General features: G+C 44.9%; 2 protein-coding genes across 7 annotated transcripts in view; one reads left to right on the top strand and one right to left on the bottom strand.

Moving 5' to 3' along the window:
• Positions 1-16748, bottom strand: part of DNAAF6 (dynein axonemal assembly factor 6) — a 61021-nt gene extending 44273 nt beyond the window's left edge. The window contains exons 1-3 of the mRNA XM_044305472.1: positions 16515-16748; positions 12013-12119; positions 5058-5105 (exon numbers count right to left, since the gene is read on the bottom strand). Of these exons, the coding sequence (XP_044161407.1) occupies positions 5058-5105; positions 12013-12105 (141 nt within the window). The 5' untranslated portion in view covers positions 12106-12119; positions 16515-16748. The remainder of the gene's footprint in view (positions 1-5057; positions 5106-12012; positions 12120-16514) is intronic.
• An 18-nt stretch (positions 16749-16766) lies between these two features.
• The window catches only part of NUP62CL (nucleoporin 62 C-terminal like), a 93242-nt gene continuing 92319 nt past the window's right edge, over positions 16767-17689 (top strand). For 2 of the 6 annotated variants that reach the window (XM_044305465.1, XM_044305464.1), the window contains exon 1: positions 16881-16997. In XM_044305465.1, coding sequence (XP_044161400.1) covers positions 16978-16997 — 20 coding nt within the window. In that variant the 5' untranslated portion in view covers positions 16881-16977. Of the gene's footprint in view, positions 17017-17689 lie in introns of all 6 variants that reach the window. The other 4 variants (XM_044305467.1, XM_044305468.1, XM_044305470.1 and 1 more) reach the window with 4 other exon arrangements.

The following is a 17689-nucleotide window of genomic DNA, read 5'->3' as shown; positions in this document are numbered from 1 at the left end:
TTTTTTACTTTTACTTGTATATGGCTTTATTTTTGACCTACTATGGGACATTAACTTTTGAAGGTCTGATCCCCTCTACAATACATGTGTGTTGTAATGCACTGACTATTAGTGTATTACCAGTGTAATACACTGATAGCCTAGCTGCCTGTGAGACCCAGGGAGCTGGGTCTCACAGCCTTCTGTAGAAGGCAAGCCCCGATGCCTATGGAAGGCACTGCGGTGACGATGGGGACAGGGAGGGAGACTCCTCCTGCCACACAGCATACAAAGGGTTAAAGCAGCAGCATCGGTGTATTCACCGATGCCGGCGTATACAGCAGGGGCTCAGCTGTGAGGAACAGTTGGGCTCCTGCCGCTGATCGGGTGGGGGTGGCTCCTATACCCGCCCAATCAGTGTGTTTTACCTGTACAGTGGCTGTTGGGAAGTCACTTCACGCTATACTGTACATGTACAGTGGAAGTCGGGAAAGGGTTAATGCAGACACCATTACACTAGGTATGGGATTTAGCAAAGTTTATTTTGCATTGGCAGAGTAACTCAATGGTACCATTGAAAAGTTGTCATATACAGTGTTGGACCAAGGTATAAGGACTTGTGCTTGTTTGTTTTTATTCATTTATCTGATGCAGGGGTAGAGAGAAAACCAAATTCACCCCAGCAATGACTTTTCCTGACATGGACTGAGTAATCCTGAACTGAGTTAAAATCTTTCTGAATTGAATTTATTTTGCTCAAGTTTGTCTTCAATTCCATCTTCCCTAAATGCAGGGTGTATCTATTTAGCAGAGCTGGAATAGACAAACACAGCAGTGTCCAGGAGCCGCCCAAGTTAATGACCAGATCTGGTAAGACACAGCTTTCAGTGACCTGCCTACCACTCAAAAAATAACTTTTAACCACTGATCTGAAATGTGTAGGAAGGCGCAAGGGGCAGTCATTGATGGACTGTATGTGTCACCGAGGTTCCTGGCCTCGGTGAGGTAAGAGCTGGTAGTTTCAAGTGTCAGCGGCAGCTAGATCTGATTGACATTGGTTGTTGTTAGTATGGCTGTAAAGCCGATCCAGGCCGGCTCTCACTGGGAGTAGCCAAAGTGATGGGTGGGTGGCTACTCCCCACGCTCCAGGCCGGGTCTTTACTGGCCTATAAAAAAAACTGTCAGCAGTCTTAGCTGGGCGTGGATGATCCTCCATTTGACAGGGAAGCTGTGGAGACTCTGTTTTGGGATCTGTGAATTGCTGCCGTGCTAAAGGCTTGAAAGCCGCATCCTGGAAAACAGGCACCTAAAGCCTGCTGTGGATGGCTGGGGAAAAGACTGCTAACCAGGTGAAGATTTTGTTCTATGGACATTGCACCAAGATTGTGAACGGTTATTTTGTGTTTCCTTATGTGTGAATAAAGACCAAACTGTTTAAGTTAAAGACTTTGTGATTGCCTCTATACTGCGTCCGCTAGCCTGTCTAACAGAGAAAATCCCCACAATTGCTAAAAATGACTTTGCTACTTGTACTACTGCTGTCCAGAGGTGGACCACAAAGGTAACTGTCTGCACAAGACTCCCTGCAGTATACCAACCAACCAGCGGGGTTGATGATCTTGTAAAACCTGCAGACCAGTGAGGGGAAGAGGTCCCAGTGTCAAAGCTCTTCCCACAGACAAGGTTATGGACTTTACTAAACCCACATAAAATAGGCTCTGAAACCAGCACTCAGAAATGTGCAATTCTCTCATTCATCAACACAGACAAAGGAGAAGTAAAAACTATAAAATTGTAAAGACCTCAAAACAACATATGCGATGCGGCACAAAACAGGGCCAAGCACAGAACAATTGACTTTGCACCAGAGACTTTGTAAGTTTAGGATCCAAGAGGATCAGAAGTGATGAAGACCTAAGTGAAAAGACATTTCTTGTTAGTTCAACACAGTTTGTATAATTAAAGGGGTTGTCCGAGTTATATAAATATATGCCCATGTGACTTATAGCCTATCTAATTATACTTTTGTAATTTACATTTTATTTCTATAGTACCTGGATTCTGCAGGGCCGATGCGGGTCACGTGACCAGTGACGTCATCCACAAGGCTCCGGTGGTAACGTCTCGTTTACAGGCTTCTCCCTGCCTTAGGGAGGGGCCCGGCTCTGCACACGAAACATCACAGCCTTGTGTGCCCGCCCCCCTCGCGCCCTGTATCTGGCTGCGCCAGGCTCCTGTGAGCGATCGAGCATGCGCGATCCTCACTCCTCCAGCAGCCTTATCCACTGTAGTGCCCGCCGCCTCCCTCTGCCCGTGGCTGCTATCAGTGCAGGCAGCCTGTGTAAACATCAGAGCCCTGGCCCACTTCGGACCTCAAAGCCACTTGCCCCCTCCCCCTGGGCAACCACATACAAGTAAGCCTTGCCCGTGTTTGAAGCTGACAAAGATCAAAGGCACAAGCCTTCAAATGTGACGGAGGTTTGTTTTCAGAGTAGCAGCGCTAAATGTGTCACCTGTAGTACACCGACTTGTTCCAATGTAGGAAAAGGATAAGCAGTAGAGCTGTGTTTTATTAGATGCAGGACAGATGAAATGTAGCAGGGATGTAGCAGTGCTAAGTTTGTCAAATGTAGTGGCTTTCAGATCTTTACATGTGATGCAGAGATGTAGTAGAGTGGACTTTGTCAAATGAGTTTGTCAGCTGAGCTTGTCAAATGTAATGTAGGAGAGCTGAGATGTAGTGGTATTCATTCTTTACACATAGTGCTGAGCTCTACACATGTATCAGTGCTTGGTTTGTCAGGTGTAGCAGAGATGTAACAAGGCAGAGACCCTCAAATGGGACAATGCTGGAGTTTTATTTCATAGTAGCGGAGCAAAATTTGTCACCTGTAGTAAAATCTCCAATGTAGGAGATTGATATGCAGAAAGCTCAGATGTATGAGGGCTGTGTTTGTTAAATGAGTTTGACAGCTGAATTTATCAAATGAAGTGTAGGTGAGCTGAGATATAGCAGTGCTGACTTTGTCAAATGTAGCAGTGCTCAGTGTATAGAAATGATATTTAATATATATTTATAGAGATATTTATTTACCGATCTATAGCTATATAGATGGGAGATACAGTATATTATGTATACATTTGTTTCTCTCTTGTCTTCAACTCAGTGAAGATAACAAATTCTTGTTAATTTTGATTTGTGGAAATAAGTTGGGATCTCCTCCATTGCAGATCCTTGCTTCTTTTCATAAATAGAAAACTGTTTATCATTCTGACAGAAAGGGTATTTTTAGGTAGATTGGTTCTGTTGCCTTTAATTCTGCCCCCTTTAATATTCTGTATAATGATTTTCCTTGTTATGTAGTGGGTTAGGGATAGTTAGATAATATCCCCACTGTGCTGATAAGGCCACATTTCTGAGTGATTATCTAAGAGGCATACGTGCTGCACACTGGACATCTTTGGGAGGAAGGGGTGAAAGGGTATAAACTTGGCTGCACATAGGCAGGCAATTGGTATTCCACTGAAGAAAAAAATCAGATAGGATGAATTGATATTCTTATCTGTTGTAACACTCTGGAATGTCAGCCATGTGCTACGACATAGCAGACTGTCACGGAAGGTGTACAGGAAACTAGAAGACACAAAATGAATATCCGACTCACTGGATCCAAAACTAAGGAACAAAAGGGAGAGCCCTGCATCAGACCTGGCTGTCTCCCTGACTGCTCAGCCTATGCGAAAATCCCAATGGTAGATGATCGCATATCCTCGTACCTCGACTGTATAACACCTGAACACCCTATAATAGTGAGGGGACACGGCCACCGGCTCCCTACACTTGATACGGAGGGAGTCAGGGTCACCTGGGATCCAGCAAACAGAAAAACACAAATGAATGAACAAAACTTATCTGTAGAAGACAAGTAGGATCAGCATGCACACACTCCAGGAAGGAATATAAACCGCAAAGTGAAGCAGTCTGGGAAGGCATTTAAAGGGATGCAATCAGTGCAACTACATGACAGCTGAGAGAGGCTAACGAGATGAGAAAATGAAAGCAAAACAAAAGGAAGCTCAAGGAGGAGGTTCTGAAAGGCATCTGTCAGAGCTTCTCAGATGTCTGGTGGTGACAGTACCCCTCCTTCTACGAGTGGACTCCGGACACTCAGAGCCCACCTTCTCAGGATGGGACCTATGGAAAGCCCTGATGAGACGAGTGGCCTTAATGTCCGTCACTGGGACCCACATCCTCTCCTCAGGATCATAACCCTCCCAATGAACGAGGTACTGGAGAGAACCGCGGACAACACGAGAATCCACAATCCTAGAGACCTGAAATTCAAGATTACCATCAACCACAATCGGAGGAGGAGGCAAAGACGAGGGTATAATGGGTTGGACATAAGGTTTTAATAAGGACTTATGAAAAACATTATGGATCTTCCAAGTCTGAGGAAGATCAAGACGGTAGGCAACAGGATTGATGACGGACAAGATTTTGTAAGGCCCAATAAACTTAGGACCCAACTTCCAGGAGGGAACCTTCAATTTGATATTCTTAGTAGACAACCACACCAGATCACCAACATTCAGGTCTGGACCAGACACACGTCTCTTATCCGCCACACGCTTATATCTCTCACTCATGCTCTTTAGATTATCCTGAATCTTTTGCCAAATAGATGACAACGACGAGGAGAATCTGTCCTCATCAGGTAACATAGTAACATAGTACATAAGGCCGAAAAAAGACATTTGTCCATCCAGTTCGGCCTGTCATCCTGCAAGTTGATCCAGAGGAAGGCAAAAAACCCCTGTGAGGTAGAAGCCAATTTTCCTCACTTTAGGGGAATAAAAATTCCTTCCCGACTCCAATCAGGCAATCAGAATAAATCCCTGGAACAACGATCTCTCTCTAGTAGCTATAGCCTGTAATATTATTACGCTCCAGAAATACATCCAGGCCCCTCTTGAATTCCTTTATTGTACTCACCACCACCACCTCCTCAGGCAGATTGTTCCATAGTCTCACTGCTCTTACCGTAAAGAATCCTCTTCTATGTTTGTGTACAAACCTTCTTTCCTCCAGACGCAGAGGATGTCCCCTCGTCACAGTCACCGTCCTGGGAATGAATAGATGATGGGATAGATCTCTGTACTGACCCCTGATATATTTATACATATTAATTAGATCTCCTCTCAGTCGTCTTTTTTCTAAAGTGAATAACCCTAATTTTGATAATCTTTCAGGGTACTGTAGTTGCCCCATTCCAGTTATTACTTTAGTTGCCCTCCTCTGGACCCTCTCCAGCTCTGCTATGTCTGCTTTGTTCACTGGAGCCCAGAACTGTACACAGTACTCCATGTGTGGTCTGACTAATGATTTGTAAAGTGGTAGGACTATGTTCTCATCACGGGCATCTATGCCCCTTTTGATGCAACCCATTATCTTATTGGCCTTGGCAGCAGCTGCCTGACACTGTTTTTTGCAGCTTAGTTTGCGGTTTATTAAAATTCCTAGATCTTTTTCCATGTAAGTGTTACCGAGTGTTTTACCATTTAATAAGTACGGGTGACTTGCATTATTCCTTCCCATGTGCATAACTTTACATTTGTCAGTGTTAAACCTCATCTGCCACTTATCTGCCCAAGCCTCCAATCTATCCAGATCGCTCTGTAGTAGTATACTGTCCTCATCAGTGTTAATTACTTTACACAGTTTATTGTCATCTGCGAAAATTGATATTTTACTATGCAAGCCTTCTACAAGATCATTAATAAATATATTGAAGAGAATAGGGCCTAATACTGACCCCTGAGGTACTCCACTGAGGTAAACCAGAAGACCCCTCTCCAGAGAATGTCCCAAACTGCGGATGAAACCCATATGCACCAAAAAATGGTGACTTATCAGAGGACTCCTGACGACGGTTATTTAAAGCAAACTCAGCAAGGGACAAAAAAGAACACCAATCCAGATTCTGATTGATGCGCTCTGTCTGGCCATTCGACTGCGGGTGGAAAGCAAAAGAGAATGACAACCGAACCCCCAAGCGAGAACAGAAAGCCTTCCAGAATCTGGAAACAAACTGCGTGCCCCTAAGGAATACCATGCAATTTGACAATGTGATCAATAAATGCCTGCGCCAGCGTCGTAGCATTGGGCAAGCCAGGAAAAGGGATGAAATGCACCATTTTGCTAAAACGGTCCACCACCACCAGAATCACAGTCTTCCCCGAGGAACGAGGCAGGTCCGTAATGAAGTCCATTGACAGATGTGTCCAAGGACGGAAAGGAATGGGTAAGGGAAGGAGAGGACCCGATGGCCGTGAATGAGGAACTTTGGCACGAGCGCAGGTCTCGCAGGCTGCCACAAAACCCTCAACCGACTTACGAAGCGCCGGCCACAGAATCTCCGAGCGATGAGATCCACTGTGGCTCTTGCCCAAGGGTGCCCAGCAAGGACAGTATCATGGTGTTCCTTAAAAATCTTGTGTCTTAAAACGAGAGGCACAAACAACCTCCCAGGAGCACAAAGATCAGAAGCCTCTGACTGGGCTACCTGAACCTCTGCCTCCAATTCAGGATAAAGAGCAGAGACCACCACAACTTCAGCCAAAATGGGACCCGGGTCTTCAAAATTCCCACCTCCCGGAAAACAATGTGACAGGGCATCCGCCTTTACATTCTTAACCCCAGGGCGGAACGTGACAACAAAATTAAACCTGGAAAAGAACAAAGACCATTGGGCCTGTCTCGGGTTCAGACACTTGGCTGACTCCAAGTAGGCTAGATTCTTATGGTCAGTAAACACGGTAATAGGGTGTCTGGCTCCCTCTAGCCAATGGTGCCATTCCTCAAAAGACAACTTGATGGCCAACAACTCCCTATCTCCCACATCGTAATTTCTCTCTGCGGAGGAGAGTTTCTTCGAGAAAAAGGCACACGGTCGCCATTTGGCAGGAGAGGGACCCTGAGACAAGACCGCACCCACACCCACCTCAGAAGCATCAACCTCAACTATGAAGGGTAGAGAAATATCAGGTTGTACCAAGATGGGAGCGGAAGCAAAACTCTCCTTGATATTAGAAAAGGCCTTACGCGCCTCTACCGACCAGGAGGAAAAATCTACCCCCTTTCTAGTCATATCAGTGAGTGGTTTAACAACAGAGGAATAATTCAAAATAAACTTCTTGTAATAATTGGCAAAGCCCAAAAAACGCATCAGCGCCTTCTGATTCTCAGGAAGCTCCCACTCAAGCACAGCACGGACCTTCTCGTGGTCCATGCGAAAACCAGAAGCGGAGAGAAGAAACCCCGTACAATTTATTCTCCCGCAGGATGAGCAAGACCTGACGTAAGTGTTCCTTATGAGTTTTGAAATCAGGAGAAAAAATCAAAATGTCATCTAGATACACTAATACAAATTTCCCCATTAAATGATAAAAAATGCTGTTCACAAAATGCTGAAAGACGGCTGTAGCATTCATCAAACCAAAAGGCATAACCAAATTCTCAAAATGGCCCTCAGGGGTATTGAAGGCCGTCTTCCATTTGTCTCCTTCTCTGACCCTGACCAGGTGGTATGCCCCTCTTAGATCCAACTTGGAAAAAACTTTAGCTCCAACAATCTGGTTAAACAGGCCTGGGATCAGAGGAAGCGGATAAGGGTCACGAATTGTGATACTGTTTAGCTCCTTGAAATCCAGACATGGTCTTAAAGAACCATCTTTTTTTTTTAACAAAGAAAAAACCAGCGGCAACAGGTGACTTCGAGGGTTGTATGTGTCCCTTTCTCAGACTCTCAGAGATATAAGCACGCATAGCGACCCTTTCAGGTTGGGAGAGATTGTATAAACGATATTTAGGCAGCTTGGCGCCTGGGGTGAGATTAATAGGGCAATCGTACTCCCTGTGGGGGGGCAAGTCCTGAACACCACTCTCAGAGAAGACATCCGAAAATTCAGAGAGAAAAGATGGTACAGTCTTAGTAGAAACCTCAGAAACAGATGTCGTGAGACAATTCTCTCTGCAAAAGTCACTCCAACCATTTATTTGCCTCGCTTGCCAAACAATGGTGGGGTTATGTTTAGTGAGCCAGGGTAGCCCCAACACAAGAGGAGTAGGCAACCCGCTAAGGACGAAACATGACACATCCTCAACATGAGCATCACTCACAATCAAACGGATATTGTGAACTATGCCCTTTAACGATTTCTGAGAAAGTGGAGCGGAATCAATAGCAAAAACAGGTATATCCTTTCCCAAAGTGCATACCTGGAAACCATGAATTATAGCAAATTGATTATCAATAAGATTGACAGCTGCTCCACTATCTACAAAAATCTCACAAAAAATGTTCTTGTTCTCTAGCTCCACCCTGGCAGGTAGGACAAAACGGGAATTACAAGCAAACGGAAAACCTTCAATTTCCGCATCAACCTTGCCAATGGTAACAGATGGAACATTTTTAAAGTATTTTTTTTTCTTTTAGTCTCTTTATTACTCTCAAAAGACTGTCTGAATCTCCTAGAGGGACAAACATTTGCCAAATGATTTATACCCCCACAACAGAAACAAACCTTCCTATGAGGACTGAATCTTCCACTGTCAGAGGCAATCAAACCGAGCTGCATGGGCTCCTGCTCAGAAGGGATTGAGAGCGACTGAGACCCCTGTGCAGTGAATGAGACCGCCGCACTATCCTGGGACTGAGTATGACAGGAAGGAGTGATCTCTCCTCTCTCTCTAAGACGCCTGTCAATACGAACGGCCCGAGACATGGCAGAGTCCAAGGAGGTAGGTCTCTCATGAAAGGCAAATGCATCTTTCATTCCCTCTGAAAGACCATGGCAAAATTGACTTCGAAGTGCAGCATCATTCCAACCAGTATCAGCTGCCCATCTACGAAATTCTGAGCAGTATATCTCTGCGGATTGTTTACCCTGACATAAAAGACGTAGTCTAGACTCAGCCAGAGCAATACGATCCGGATCATCATATATCTGACCCAGGGCTAAAAAGAATTCATCCACTGAACGGAGGGGCCGTGCCCCCACCGGCAGCGAAAAGGCCCAGGACTGAGCGTTATCCCTAAGCAGCGAGATGATGATCCCGACCCTCCGTTCCTCATCACCAGAGGAATGAGGAAGTAGGCGAAAATGGAGTTTGCAAGCCTCTCTAAAACGAACAAAATTCTCACTACCCCCGGAGAACGTATCCGGGAGCGAGAGCTTAGGCTCAGAACAAACTCCATGAACGCAAGCTGAACCAGTCACCTGAAACTGAGAAAGAGTCTTACGGAGATCTGCTACCTCCAATGAAAGACCCTGCATGCGTTCAGTCAAAAGTGAAACCGGATCCATGCTTGAGACGGTTTTGGCGGTTTATAATGTCACGGAAGGTGTATAGGAAACTAGAAGACACAAAATGAATATCCGACTCACTGGATCCAAAACTAAGGAACAAAAGGGAGAGCCCTGCATCAGACCTGGCTCTCTCCCTGACTGCTCAGCCTATGCGAAAATCCCAATGGTAGATGATCGCATATCCTCGTACCTCGACTGTATAACACCTGAACACCATATAATAGTGAGGGGACACGGCCACCGGCTCCCTACACTTGATACGGAGGGAGTCAGGGTCACCTGGGATCCAGCAAACAGAAAAACACAAATGAATGAACAAAACTTATCTGTAGAAGACAAGTAGGATCAGCATGCACACACTCCAGGAAGGAATATAAACCGCAAAGTGAAGCAGTCTGTGAAGGGATTTAAAGGGATGCAATCAGTGCAACAACATGACAGCTGAGAGAGGCTAACGAGATGAGAAAATGAAAGCAAAACAAAAGGAAGCTCAAGGAGGAGGTTCTGAAAGGCATCTGTCAGAGCTTCTCAGATGTCTGGTGGTGACACAGACACAGAGTCCCCCCCCCCCCATATTGTATGTGTAGGCTAGTGATGATTTGTTACTACTCTGTATGTGATTTGTCTGTTTTACCTTATATTCAATCACAATTAGTAAATATATTACCGTATTTTTCGCTCTATAAGACGCACCTGATGATAAGACGCACCTAGGTTTTTGAGGAGGAAAATAAGAAAAAAGATTTTGAACCAAAAGGTGTGCTTTTGGTAGGTTTTGAACTAATGGTGGTCTGTGGATGACGCGCTGTTATGGGGGATCTGAGGATGACGCACTGTTATGGGGGGATCTGTGGATGACGCACTGTTATGGGGGGATCTGTGGATGACGCACTGTTATGGGAGGATCTGTGGATGACGCACTGTTATGGGAGGATCTGTGGATGACGCACTGTTATGGGAGGATCTGTGGATGACGCACTGTTATGGGAGGATCTGTGGATGACGCACTGTTATGGGAGGATCTGTGGATGACGCACTGTTATGGGAGGATCTGTGGATGACGCACTGTTATGGGAGGATCTGTGGATGACGCACTGTTATGGGAGGATCTGTGGATGACGCACTGTTATGGGAGGATCTGTGGATGACGCACTGTTATGGGAGGATCTGTGGATGACGCACTGTTATGGGAGGATCTGTGGATGACGCACTGTTATGGGAGGATCTGTGGATGACGCACTGTTATGGGAGGATCTGTGGATGACGCACTGTTATGGGAGGATCTGTGGATGACGCACTGTTATGGGGGGATCTGTGGATGACGCACTGTTATGGGAGGATCTGTGGATGACGCACTGTTATGGGAGGATCTGTGGATGACGCACTGTTATGGGAGGATCTGTGGATGACGCACTGTTATGGGAGGATCTGTGGATGACGCACTGTTATGGGAGGATCTGTGGATGACGCACTGTTATGGGAGGATCTGTGGATGACGCACTGTTATGGGAGGATCTGTGGATGACGCACTGTTATGGGAGGATCTGTGGATGACGCATTGTTATGGGGGGATCTGTGGATGATGCACTGTTATGGGAGGATCTGTGGATAACGCACTGTTATGGGAGGATCTGTGGATGACGCATTGTTATGGGGGGATCTGTGGATGATGCACTGTTATGGGAGGATCTGTGGATAACGCACTGTTATGGGAGGATCTGTGGATGACGCACTGTTATGGGAGGATCTGTGGATGACGCACTGTTATGGGAGGATCTGTGGATGACGCACTGTTATGGGGGGGATCTGTGGATGATGCACTGTTATGGGGGGATCTGTGGATTACACTTATGGGGGATCTGTGGATGACACTTATGTCATCCACAGATCCCCATAAGTGTCATCTACAGATCCCCCATCAGATGCGTCAGTGTGGAGGGAGGAGGCGGAGACACTCATGGCAGGGCTCGGTGCAGTGATTCTACTCTAATAGTACATTCAATCCGAATGGGTCTGCAATTACTGTACTGTACTTACTGTAGCACCTTATGTATAGCATTAAGTCGGCGCAGACCTGCAGCTCCCTCGGTCATGCGCCGCCTGCACCGCCTGCCGCAGCTCCCTCCTCATGCGCCACCTGCCTGCTTATCTCACTTTATGAATAAACAGGCAGGCGGGGCAGGTGGCGCATGACCGAGGGAGATGCCGGTCTGCGCCGTCTTAATGCTATACATGAGGTACTACAGTAAGTACAGTACATGAATTGTGGACCCATTTGGATTTAATGTATGTAACAGCTGCGGGGCCCGGTGTATTACAGTAGAGTCACTGCATCAGGCCCCGCCATGAGTGTCCCCGCCTCCACCCTGATACTTCGCTGGCCGCGCTGTGCATCATAGCGGCCAGCGAAGTATCCGCTTCATAAGAAGCATGGCCATTTCCCCACCACTTTTGGGGGGGGGAAAGTGCGTCTTATAAAGCGAAAAATACGGTAATTCATTTATCCTATGTAAACTTATTGATTCTCAAATCTTTTGCATTTGCGTTTTAAAACACCCCTTTAAGGCAGATAACATTTATTTCGGTAAGGAACCAGTAGACATAGCTGTGGAGTATACCATAAAAAGATATTTAATCAGGAGCAAGCTAAAGTATACTTACTTCATTTTCATCCTCTTCTTCAGCATTGTTAAGCAAGCTACACAACGCTTCAAAAGATGATGCTGAGGAAAAGCCATCGGGACACTGCTCCATAACTGAAATATATCCTAAACGGCAGAACACAATAAACAATATGATAAAGCAATTAATATGCTAATACATGCAAAGTTATGACAGTCAACTGTGAAATCAGTTGGGACTATTATATACAAAATTATATGACAAAAAAAACCTCACCTCATCCACTTCCTCGCGCAGCAGTCTCTTCTCTCTTCACTGAACAGGACCCGCCAGGTCCTTTTCAATGAAGAGAGAAGAGTGTCCTACAGCGATGATGTGAGGGTCTTTGTAACCCCTAAATGGACATATTGATAAAGTGTAACTATTTTTAGCAGCCGTTAGACTTCACTCCTGTGTAAGCGCATGTTAAAAGTGGTCCCATTGATTTCCATAGGGGTTGCCTGGCCGTGAAAAAACTTTAGGACATGTCCTAAAATTAGGATATTGTCATGCTATTACTGGCAGTTAAAAGAACGGCCATGTGAATAGCCCCATAGACTTTCATTATTGCTAAAAATGGCCGTGTGACAGCCGTTACTTAAAGCCTGAGGCACATGCACACGACAGTAAAAAACTGACACGTGTGCATTAATGTATGTCCTAGATTTTAAGGTTGGGCAGTACGCGCCTGACACAGGCCTTTTGCTATTGATTACCCTCTTCATTGACGTGTGCTGGACTCTCCTACTGAGCAACTTCAATTTTACTTTCTACAATATGTCTCTTTTATTCTGCAAATTGTTGGTTCTCAGCCCAATTATAACGGACTCCAGAACTCCCACCTTTTATGTGGCAGTATTTCTATTTTACTGTACTCTGTTTGTTGTTTAATGTATAAGCTGTTACCTTATTCAAAATCAATAAAAAGATTTTAAAAAGAAAAAAAAAACTGACATGATGGATGTTCTTTTAATGGCCATCACACGTCCGTTTTAAGACCAATGGTAGTCTATGGGGTTACTCATACGGCTGCTTTTTGGGCGGCCAATAAATAACGGACGTCATAAAATAGAACATAATCTATGGTGTCCATATACTACAAGCTGACTTGAACACTGTGAGTGATTGGGCATCAACTTGGCATATGAGGTTCAATGTGGACAAATGTAAAGTTCTGCATCTTAGTAGTAATAATCTCTGTTCTTCATATGTCCTAGGTGATGTAGCACTGGCAGAGTCACTTATAGAGAAGGATTTGGGTGTCCTTGTAGACGGTAAAGTAAAGTACAGCACACAATGTCAATCAGCTGCTTCTAAGGCCACCAGGATAATGTCATGCATTAAACGAGGCATGGACTCGCAGGGGAAGGATGTAATATTACGACTGTACAAACTGTTGGTGAGGCCTCATCTGCAATACGCAGTCCAGTTCTGGGCACCAGTACATAGAAAGGACGCACTGCAGCTGGAAAAAGCACAGAGGAGAGCGACTAAACTGATAAGGGGAATGGAGGGTCTTAGTTATGAAGAAGGATTAAAAGAATTTAATTTATTTAGTCTTGAGAAGAGACGTCTAGTGAATGACATGATTACCCTATACAAGTAAATAAATGGGCCATACAAAAACGACGGCGAATAGCTGTTCCATGTAAAATGCACTCAAAAGACAAGGGGGCACTGCCTCCGACTGGAGAGGAAAAAGTTTAGTCTCCAGAAGCGTCAAAGCCTCTTTACTGTAAGAACTGTGACTCTGTGGAATAGACTTCCTCAGGACATGGTCACAGAAGGAACAGTGGACAGTGTCAAAAAGGGTTGTGACGCTCTCCGATGTGATTGGATCGCGGCACAGCCAGGGAGAAGGAGACGCCCACTGGAGACCCTGGAGGCTCCTCCTCCCTGTTCCGATGCTCAGTATTTACATACTGAGCGCGAAAACTTCAGGACGGCACAGCAGGGTGTAGGAGCGATGTTTAAATAAAAAAATAAAAAAACGGCATCAGCAAGTACAGGTATTTAGGTCCTACAAGTAAAACAGATGAAAGGTCCTCTTTAATGACTGTTTCTCAGAATGACATCAGTGAACTAAAAGACAGTTAAAAACGGACAGCTTATTCGTTTTTAACAGACTTTTTTCACGGTCAGTTTTTCATGGACAATTTTTAACGCTTTGTGCATCCATTTTCTGTCCGTCTGGCCGTTTTTAATGGCCTAAGACTCCATTCCAACGGACACACTGTCAGCTTTTCATGGCCATTTTTGCAGCTGTCTGTTTTTCATCCATTTTCATAGATGCAAAACATTAATAAAAAATGCTATTGTGTAAAACTCAAATAAATAAGAAAAAGTAGACATATTAGGTATTGCCACGTGCGTAACGATCTGCTCTATAAAAAAGTCACATGACCTAATCCCTCAGGTAAACGCAGTAGAAAAAAAAAAAAAGAAAGGTGCCAAAACATCCATTTTCTTTGTTACCTTGCCACACAAAAAACGCAATATAGAGCAATAAAAAATCATATGTACCCCAAAATAGTACCAATAAAACTGGCACCTTATCCCGTAGTTTCCAAAATGTAGTCACTTTTTTGAGTTTTTACTGTAGGGGTGCATCAGGGGGCTTCAAATGGGACATGGCATCTTAAAACCATTTCAGCTAAATTTGCCTTCCAAAAACCATATGGCGTGCCTTTCCTTCTGCGCCCTGCCGTGTGCCCGTACAGCAGTTTACGATCACATGTGGGGTGTTTCTGTAAACTGCAGAATCAGGGTAATAAATATTGAGTTTTATCTGGCTGTTAACCCTTGCTTTGCTACTAGAAAAAATGGATAAAAATGTAAAATCTGCCAAAAAAGTGAAATTCTGAAATTTCATCTCCATTTTCCATCAATTCTTGTGGAACACCTGAAGTGTTAACAAAGTTTGTAAAATCAGTTTTGAATACCTTGAGGGGTCTAGTTTCTAAAATGGGGTCATTTTTGGGTGGTTTCTATTATGTAAGTCTCACAAAGTGACTTCAGACCTGAACTGGTCCTTAAAAAGTGGGTTTTGGAAATTTTCCAAAAAATTTCAAGATTTGCTTCCATACTTCTAAGCCTTCTAACGTCCCCAAAAAATAAAATGTAATTTTCAAAATGATCCAAACATGAAGTAGACATATGGGAAATATAAAGTAATTACTATTTTTGAAGGTATTACTATCTATTATAAAAGTAGAGAAATAGAAATTTGGAATTGTCTAAATTTAAAATTTTGGGTAAATTTGGTATTTTTTTTATGAATAACATTTTTGGGGTTTTTTTTACTTATTTTTATCACTGTCATGAAGTACAATATGTGACGAGAAAACAATCTCAGAATGGCCTGTATAAGTAAAAGTGTTTTAAAGTTATCACCACATAAAGTGACACATGTCGGATTTGCAAAAAATAGCCTGGGCAGGAAGGTGAAAACAGGCCCGGAGTTGAAGGGGTTAAAGGCTTCCGTTTTGCATTCCATCTACAAATACTATTATATTCTGTTATAACGATTCTGGAAATTCTATTCTTACGCATGTGTGTTGTGCCATTCCTTTGTTATGTCTGCTAGAAGCTAGGACTGAATTGCCAGCAGCTTGCAGTAAGCGTACAGATGGAGGTGGGCCCTGCACAGTCAGACACGCCCAGCAGTACCGTTACTGCAGACTGCTGGCAATTTATTTCTAAGCTTCTAGCAGGAATAAGGGGACTTTCACACTTGCGGCAGAGGATTCGTCGCTGGAACTGCCTGCCGGACCTGGCAATCCGGACGCAAACTGATGGCATTTGTCAGACGGATCCATCTGACAAATGCATTGAAATACCGGATCCGTCTCTCCGGTGTCATCTGGAAAAACGGATCCGGTATTTCTCTTTGCATTTTTAAAGGTCTGCACATGCCGGATCCGGCACTAATACACTTCAATGTAAATGAATGCCGGATCCGGCATTCCGGCAAGTGATCAGTATTTTGGGCCGGAGAGAAAACTGCAGCATGCTGTGGTATTTTCTCCATCCAAAAAACGTAAGAGGGACTGAACTGATCCCTCCTGAAATGAATGCTCTCCATTCAGAATGCATTAGGATGAAATTTATCAGTTTTTTCCCGGTATTGAGCCCCAGGACGGAACTCAATGCCGGAAAAGAAAAAAATGCTAGTGTGAAAGTACCCTAATGGAGGTATAAGAATAGATGACATGGGGAATAGAACCAGACATGTCAGGAGAGGCGACAGGTAATGGGCTATCTGAGATGTCGCCGCAATCCCATGGCTGCCACTTCCAGGGTCACGCGCTGTACATTCCAGCAATCTCTGAGACTAAGCTCAGGCTGGGATCCTACGCCATTCCATGTGTAAGCACAGAGGGCAGCCAATGAGCATGCGCATATAGCCTGCTCATCTACGGCCAATACGGTCAGGAAACAGCTTCCTCCCTCAGCACACCGGACTCGTGCCTCTTCCTTCATCAACCGTCTAAATCACTAACCGGAAATATGCCTCTGGAGCACGATGTTTACCTCAGGGAAGGTGCGCTGCCTCAGCCGCCTCGGAGACCTGGAAGACGTTTCGTTACCAAGGCAACGCCAAACTTTCAGCCCCGTATCGGAAAGGCCACAGATTATGACTTTGTGAAAGAAAATGTAAATGAGAAAGAGGAAGCAGTGCTGCCGTTTATAGCATCCCACAACATCTGGATTTAACTTGGAATGTTTGTACTCACAGCCATGCCATCACTATACTTACAGGCAATGCCGCGGGCAGCTCAGCAGCTCAGAATACTGGCCTTCCGGGGTCACGTGGTCCACTGCCGTCTAGGACCTCGGCGCGCTGTTTCTGTATCGCCTGGCCGCTGCTTCCTTCCGCCATTAGTAGGTAGCTGTGCTTTACCGATTACTGTGTCGCCTGCTTGGTTCTCTTTTCCGTGTGGGCTCGGCCGGCCGTGTAACCCTATGACGTGCACACAGATTGGGTATCTCCATAAGGACAGGGTCCATACTTGTTTCTGTGTTTTCAGATTGTATTTCCATTATGGCGTTTGCAATAGTTTGGACGTTTTTAGTGTTGGCAATACCAGAGTTTTATTTTTATATGGGAAGGGGGTGATTATTTTATTTTGTGTCTTCTGATCGCTTGTCCCATAGAAGGCAGAAGAATACTATTAGTCTATGGCATTCTGACTGGCTGTGCCTCAGGCGTTATCCATGACAGGCCTCATGATTTTACCACAGGAGCTCTGATCTGTCTAACCATGCAGAGACAGCTGCGTCTGAGGGGTTAAATGACCAGGATCAGCGTCATTGCTGTCGCTGATGGCGAATGCCAGGCCAATGCCGTACATGTACGACATAAGGGGAAGGCGGTGGTTGGAGGACCTCGGGTTTCACCTGTTCTGGCCAGCACCAAGCGCTCTCCCTATAGTACTGAATAGGAGGGCACTGCGCTTGCGCAGCCACTGCTCCCATTCATTTCTATTGGGGGTTGACGGAAATAGCTGAGCCAGTGCTTGGCTATTTTTGGCGGCCCCATAGGAATGAATGGAGGCCAGCTCCACAACTTTCGGGCCTACTTTCTCAGTGTAAATTCACGGTATAAAGATCAAGAAAAATATGCGTCTGTGTTAAAGGGGTTCTGTAGTTTGTATTAACTGATCTATTCTCAAGA

Source organism: Bufo gargarizans, chromosome 9, assembly GCF_014858855.1.
Source record: "Bufo gargarizans isolate SCDJY-AF-19 chromosome 9, ASM1485885v1, whole genome shotgun sequence".
Taxonomy (NCBI): domain Eukaryota; kingdom Metazoa; phylum Chordata; class Amphibia; order Anura; family Bufonidae; genus Bufo; species Bufo gargarizans.
Note: the sequence above shows the minus strand (reverse complement) of the source record. Positions and strands in the feature narration are given on the sequence as shown.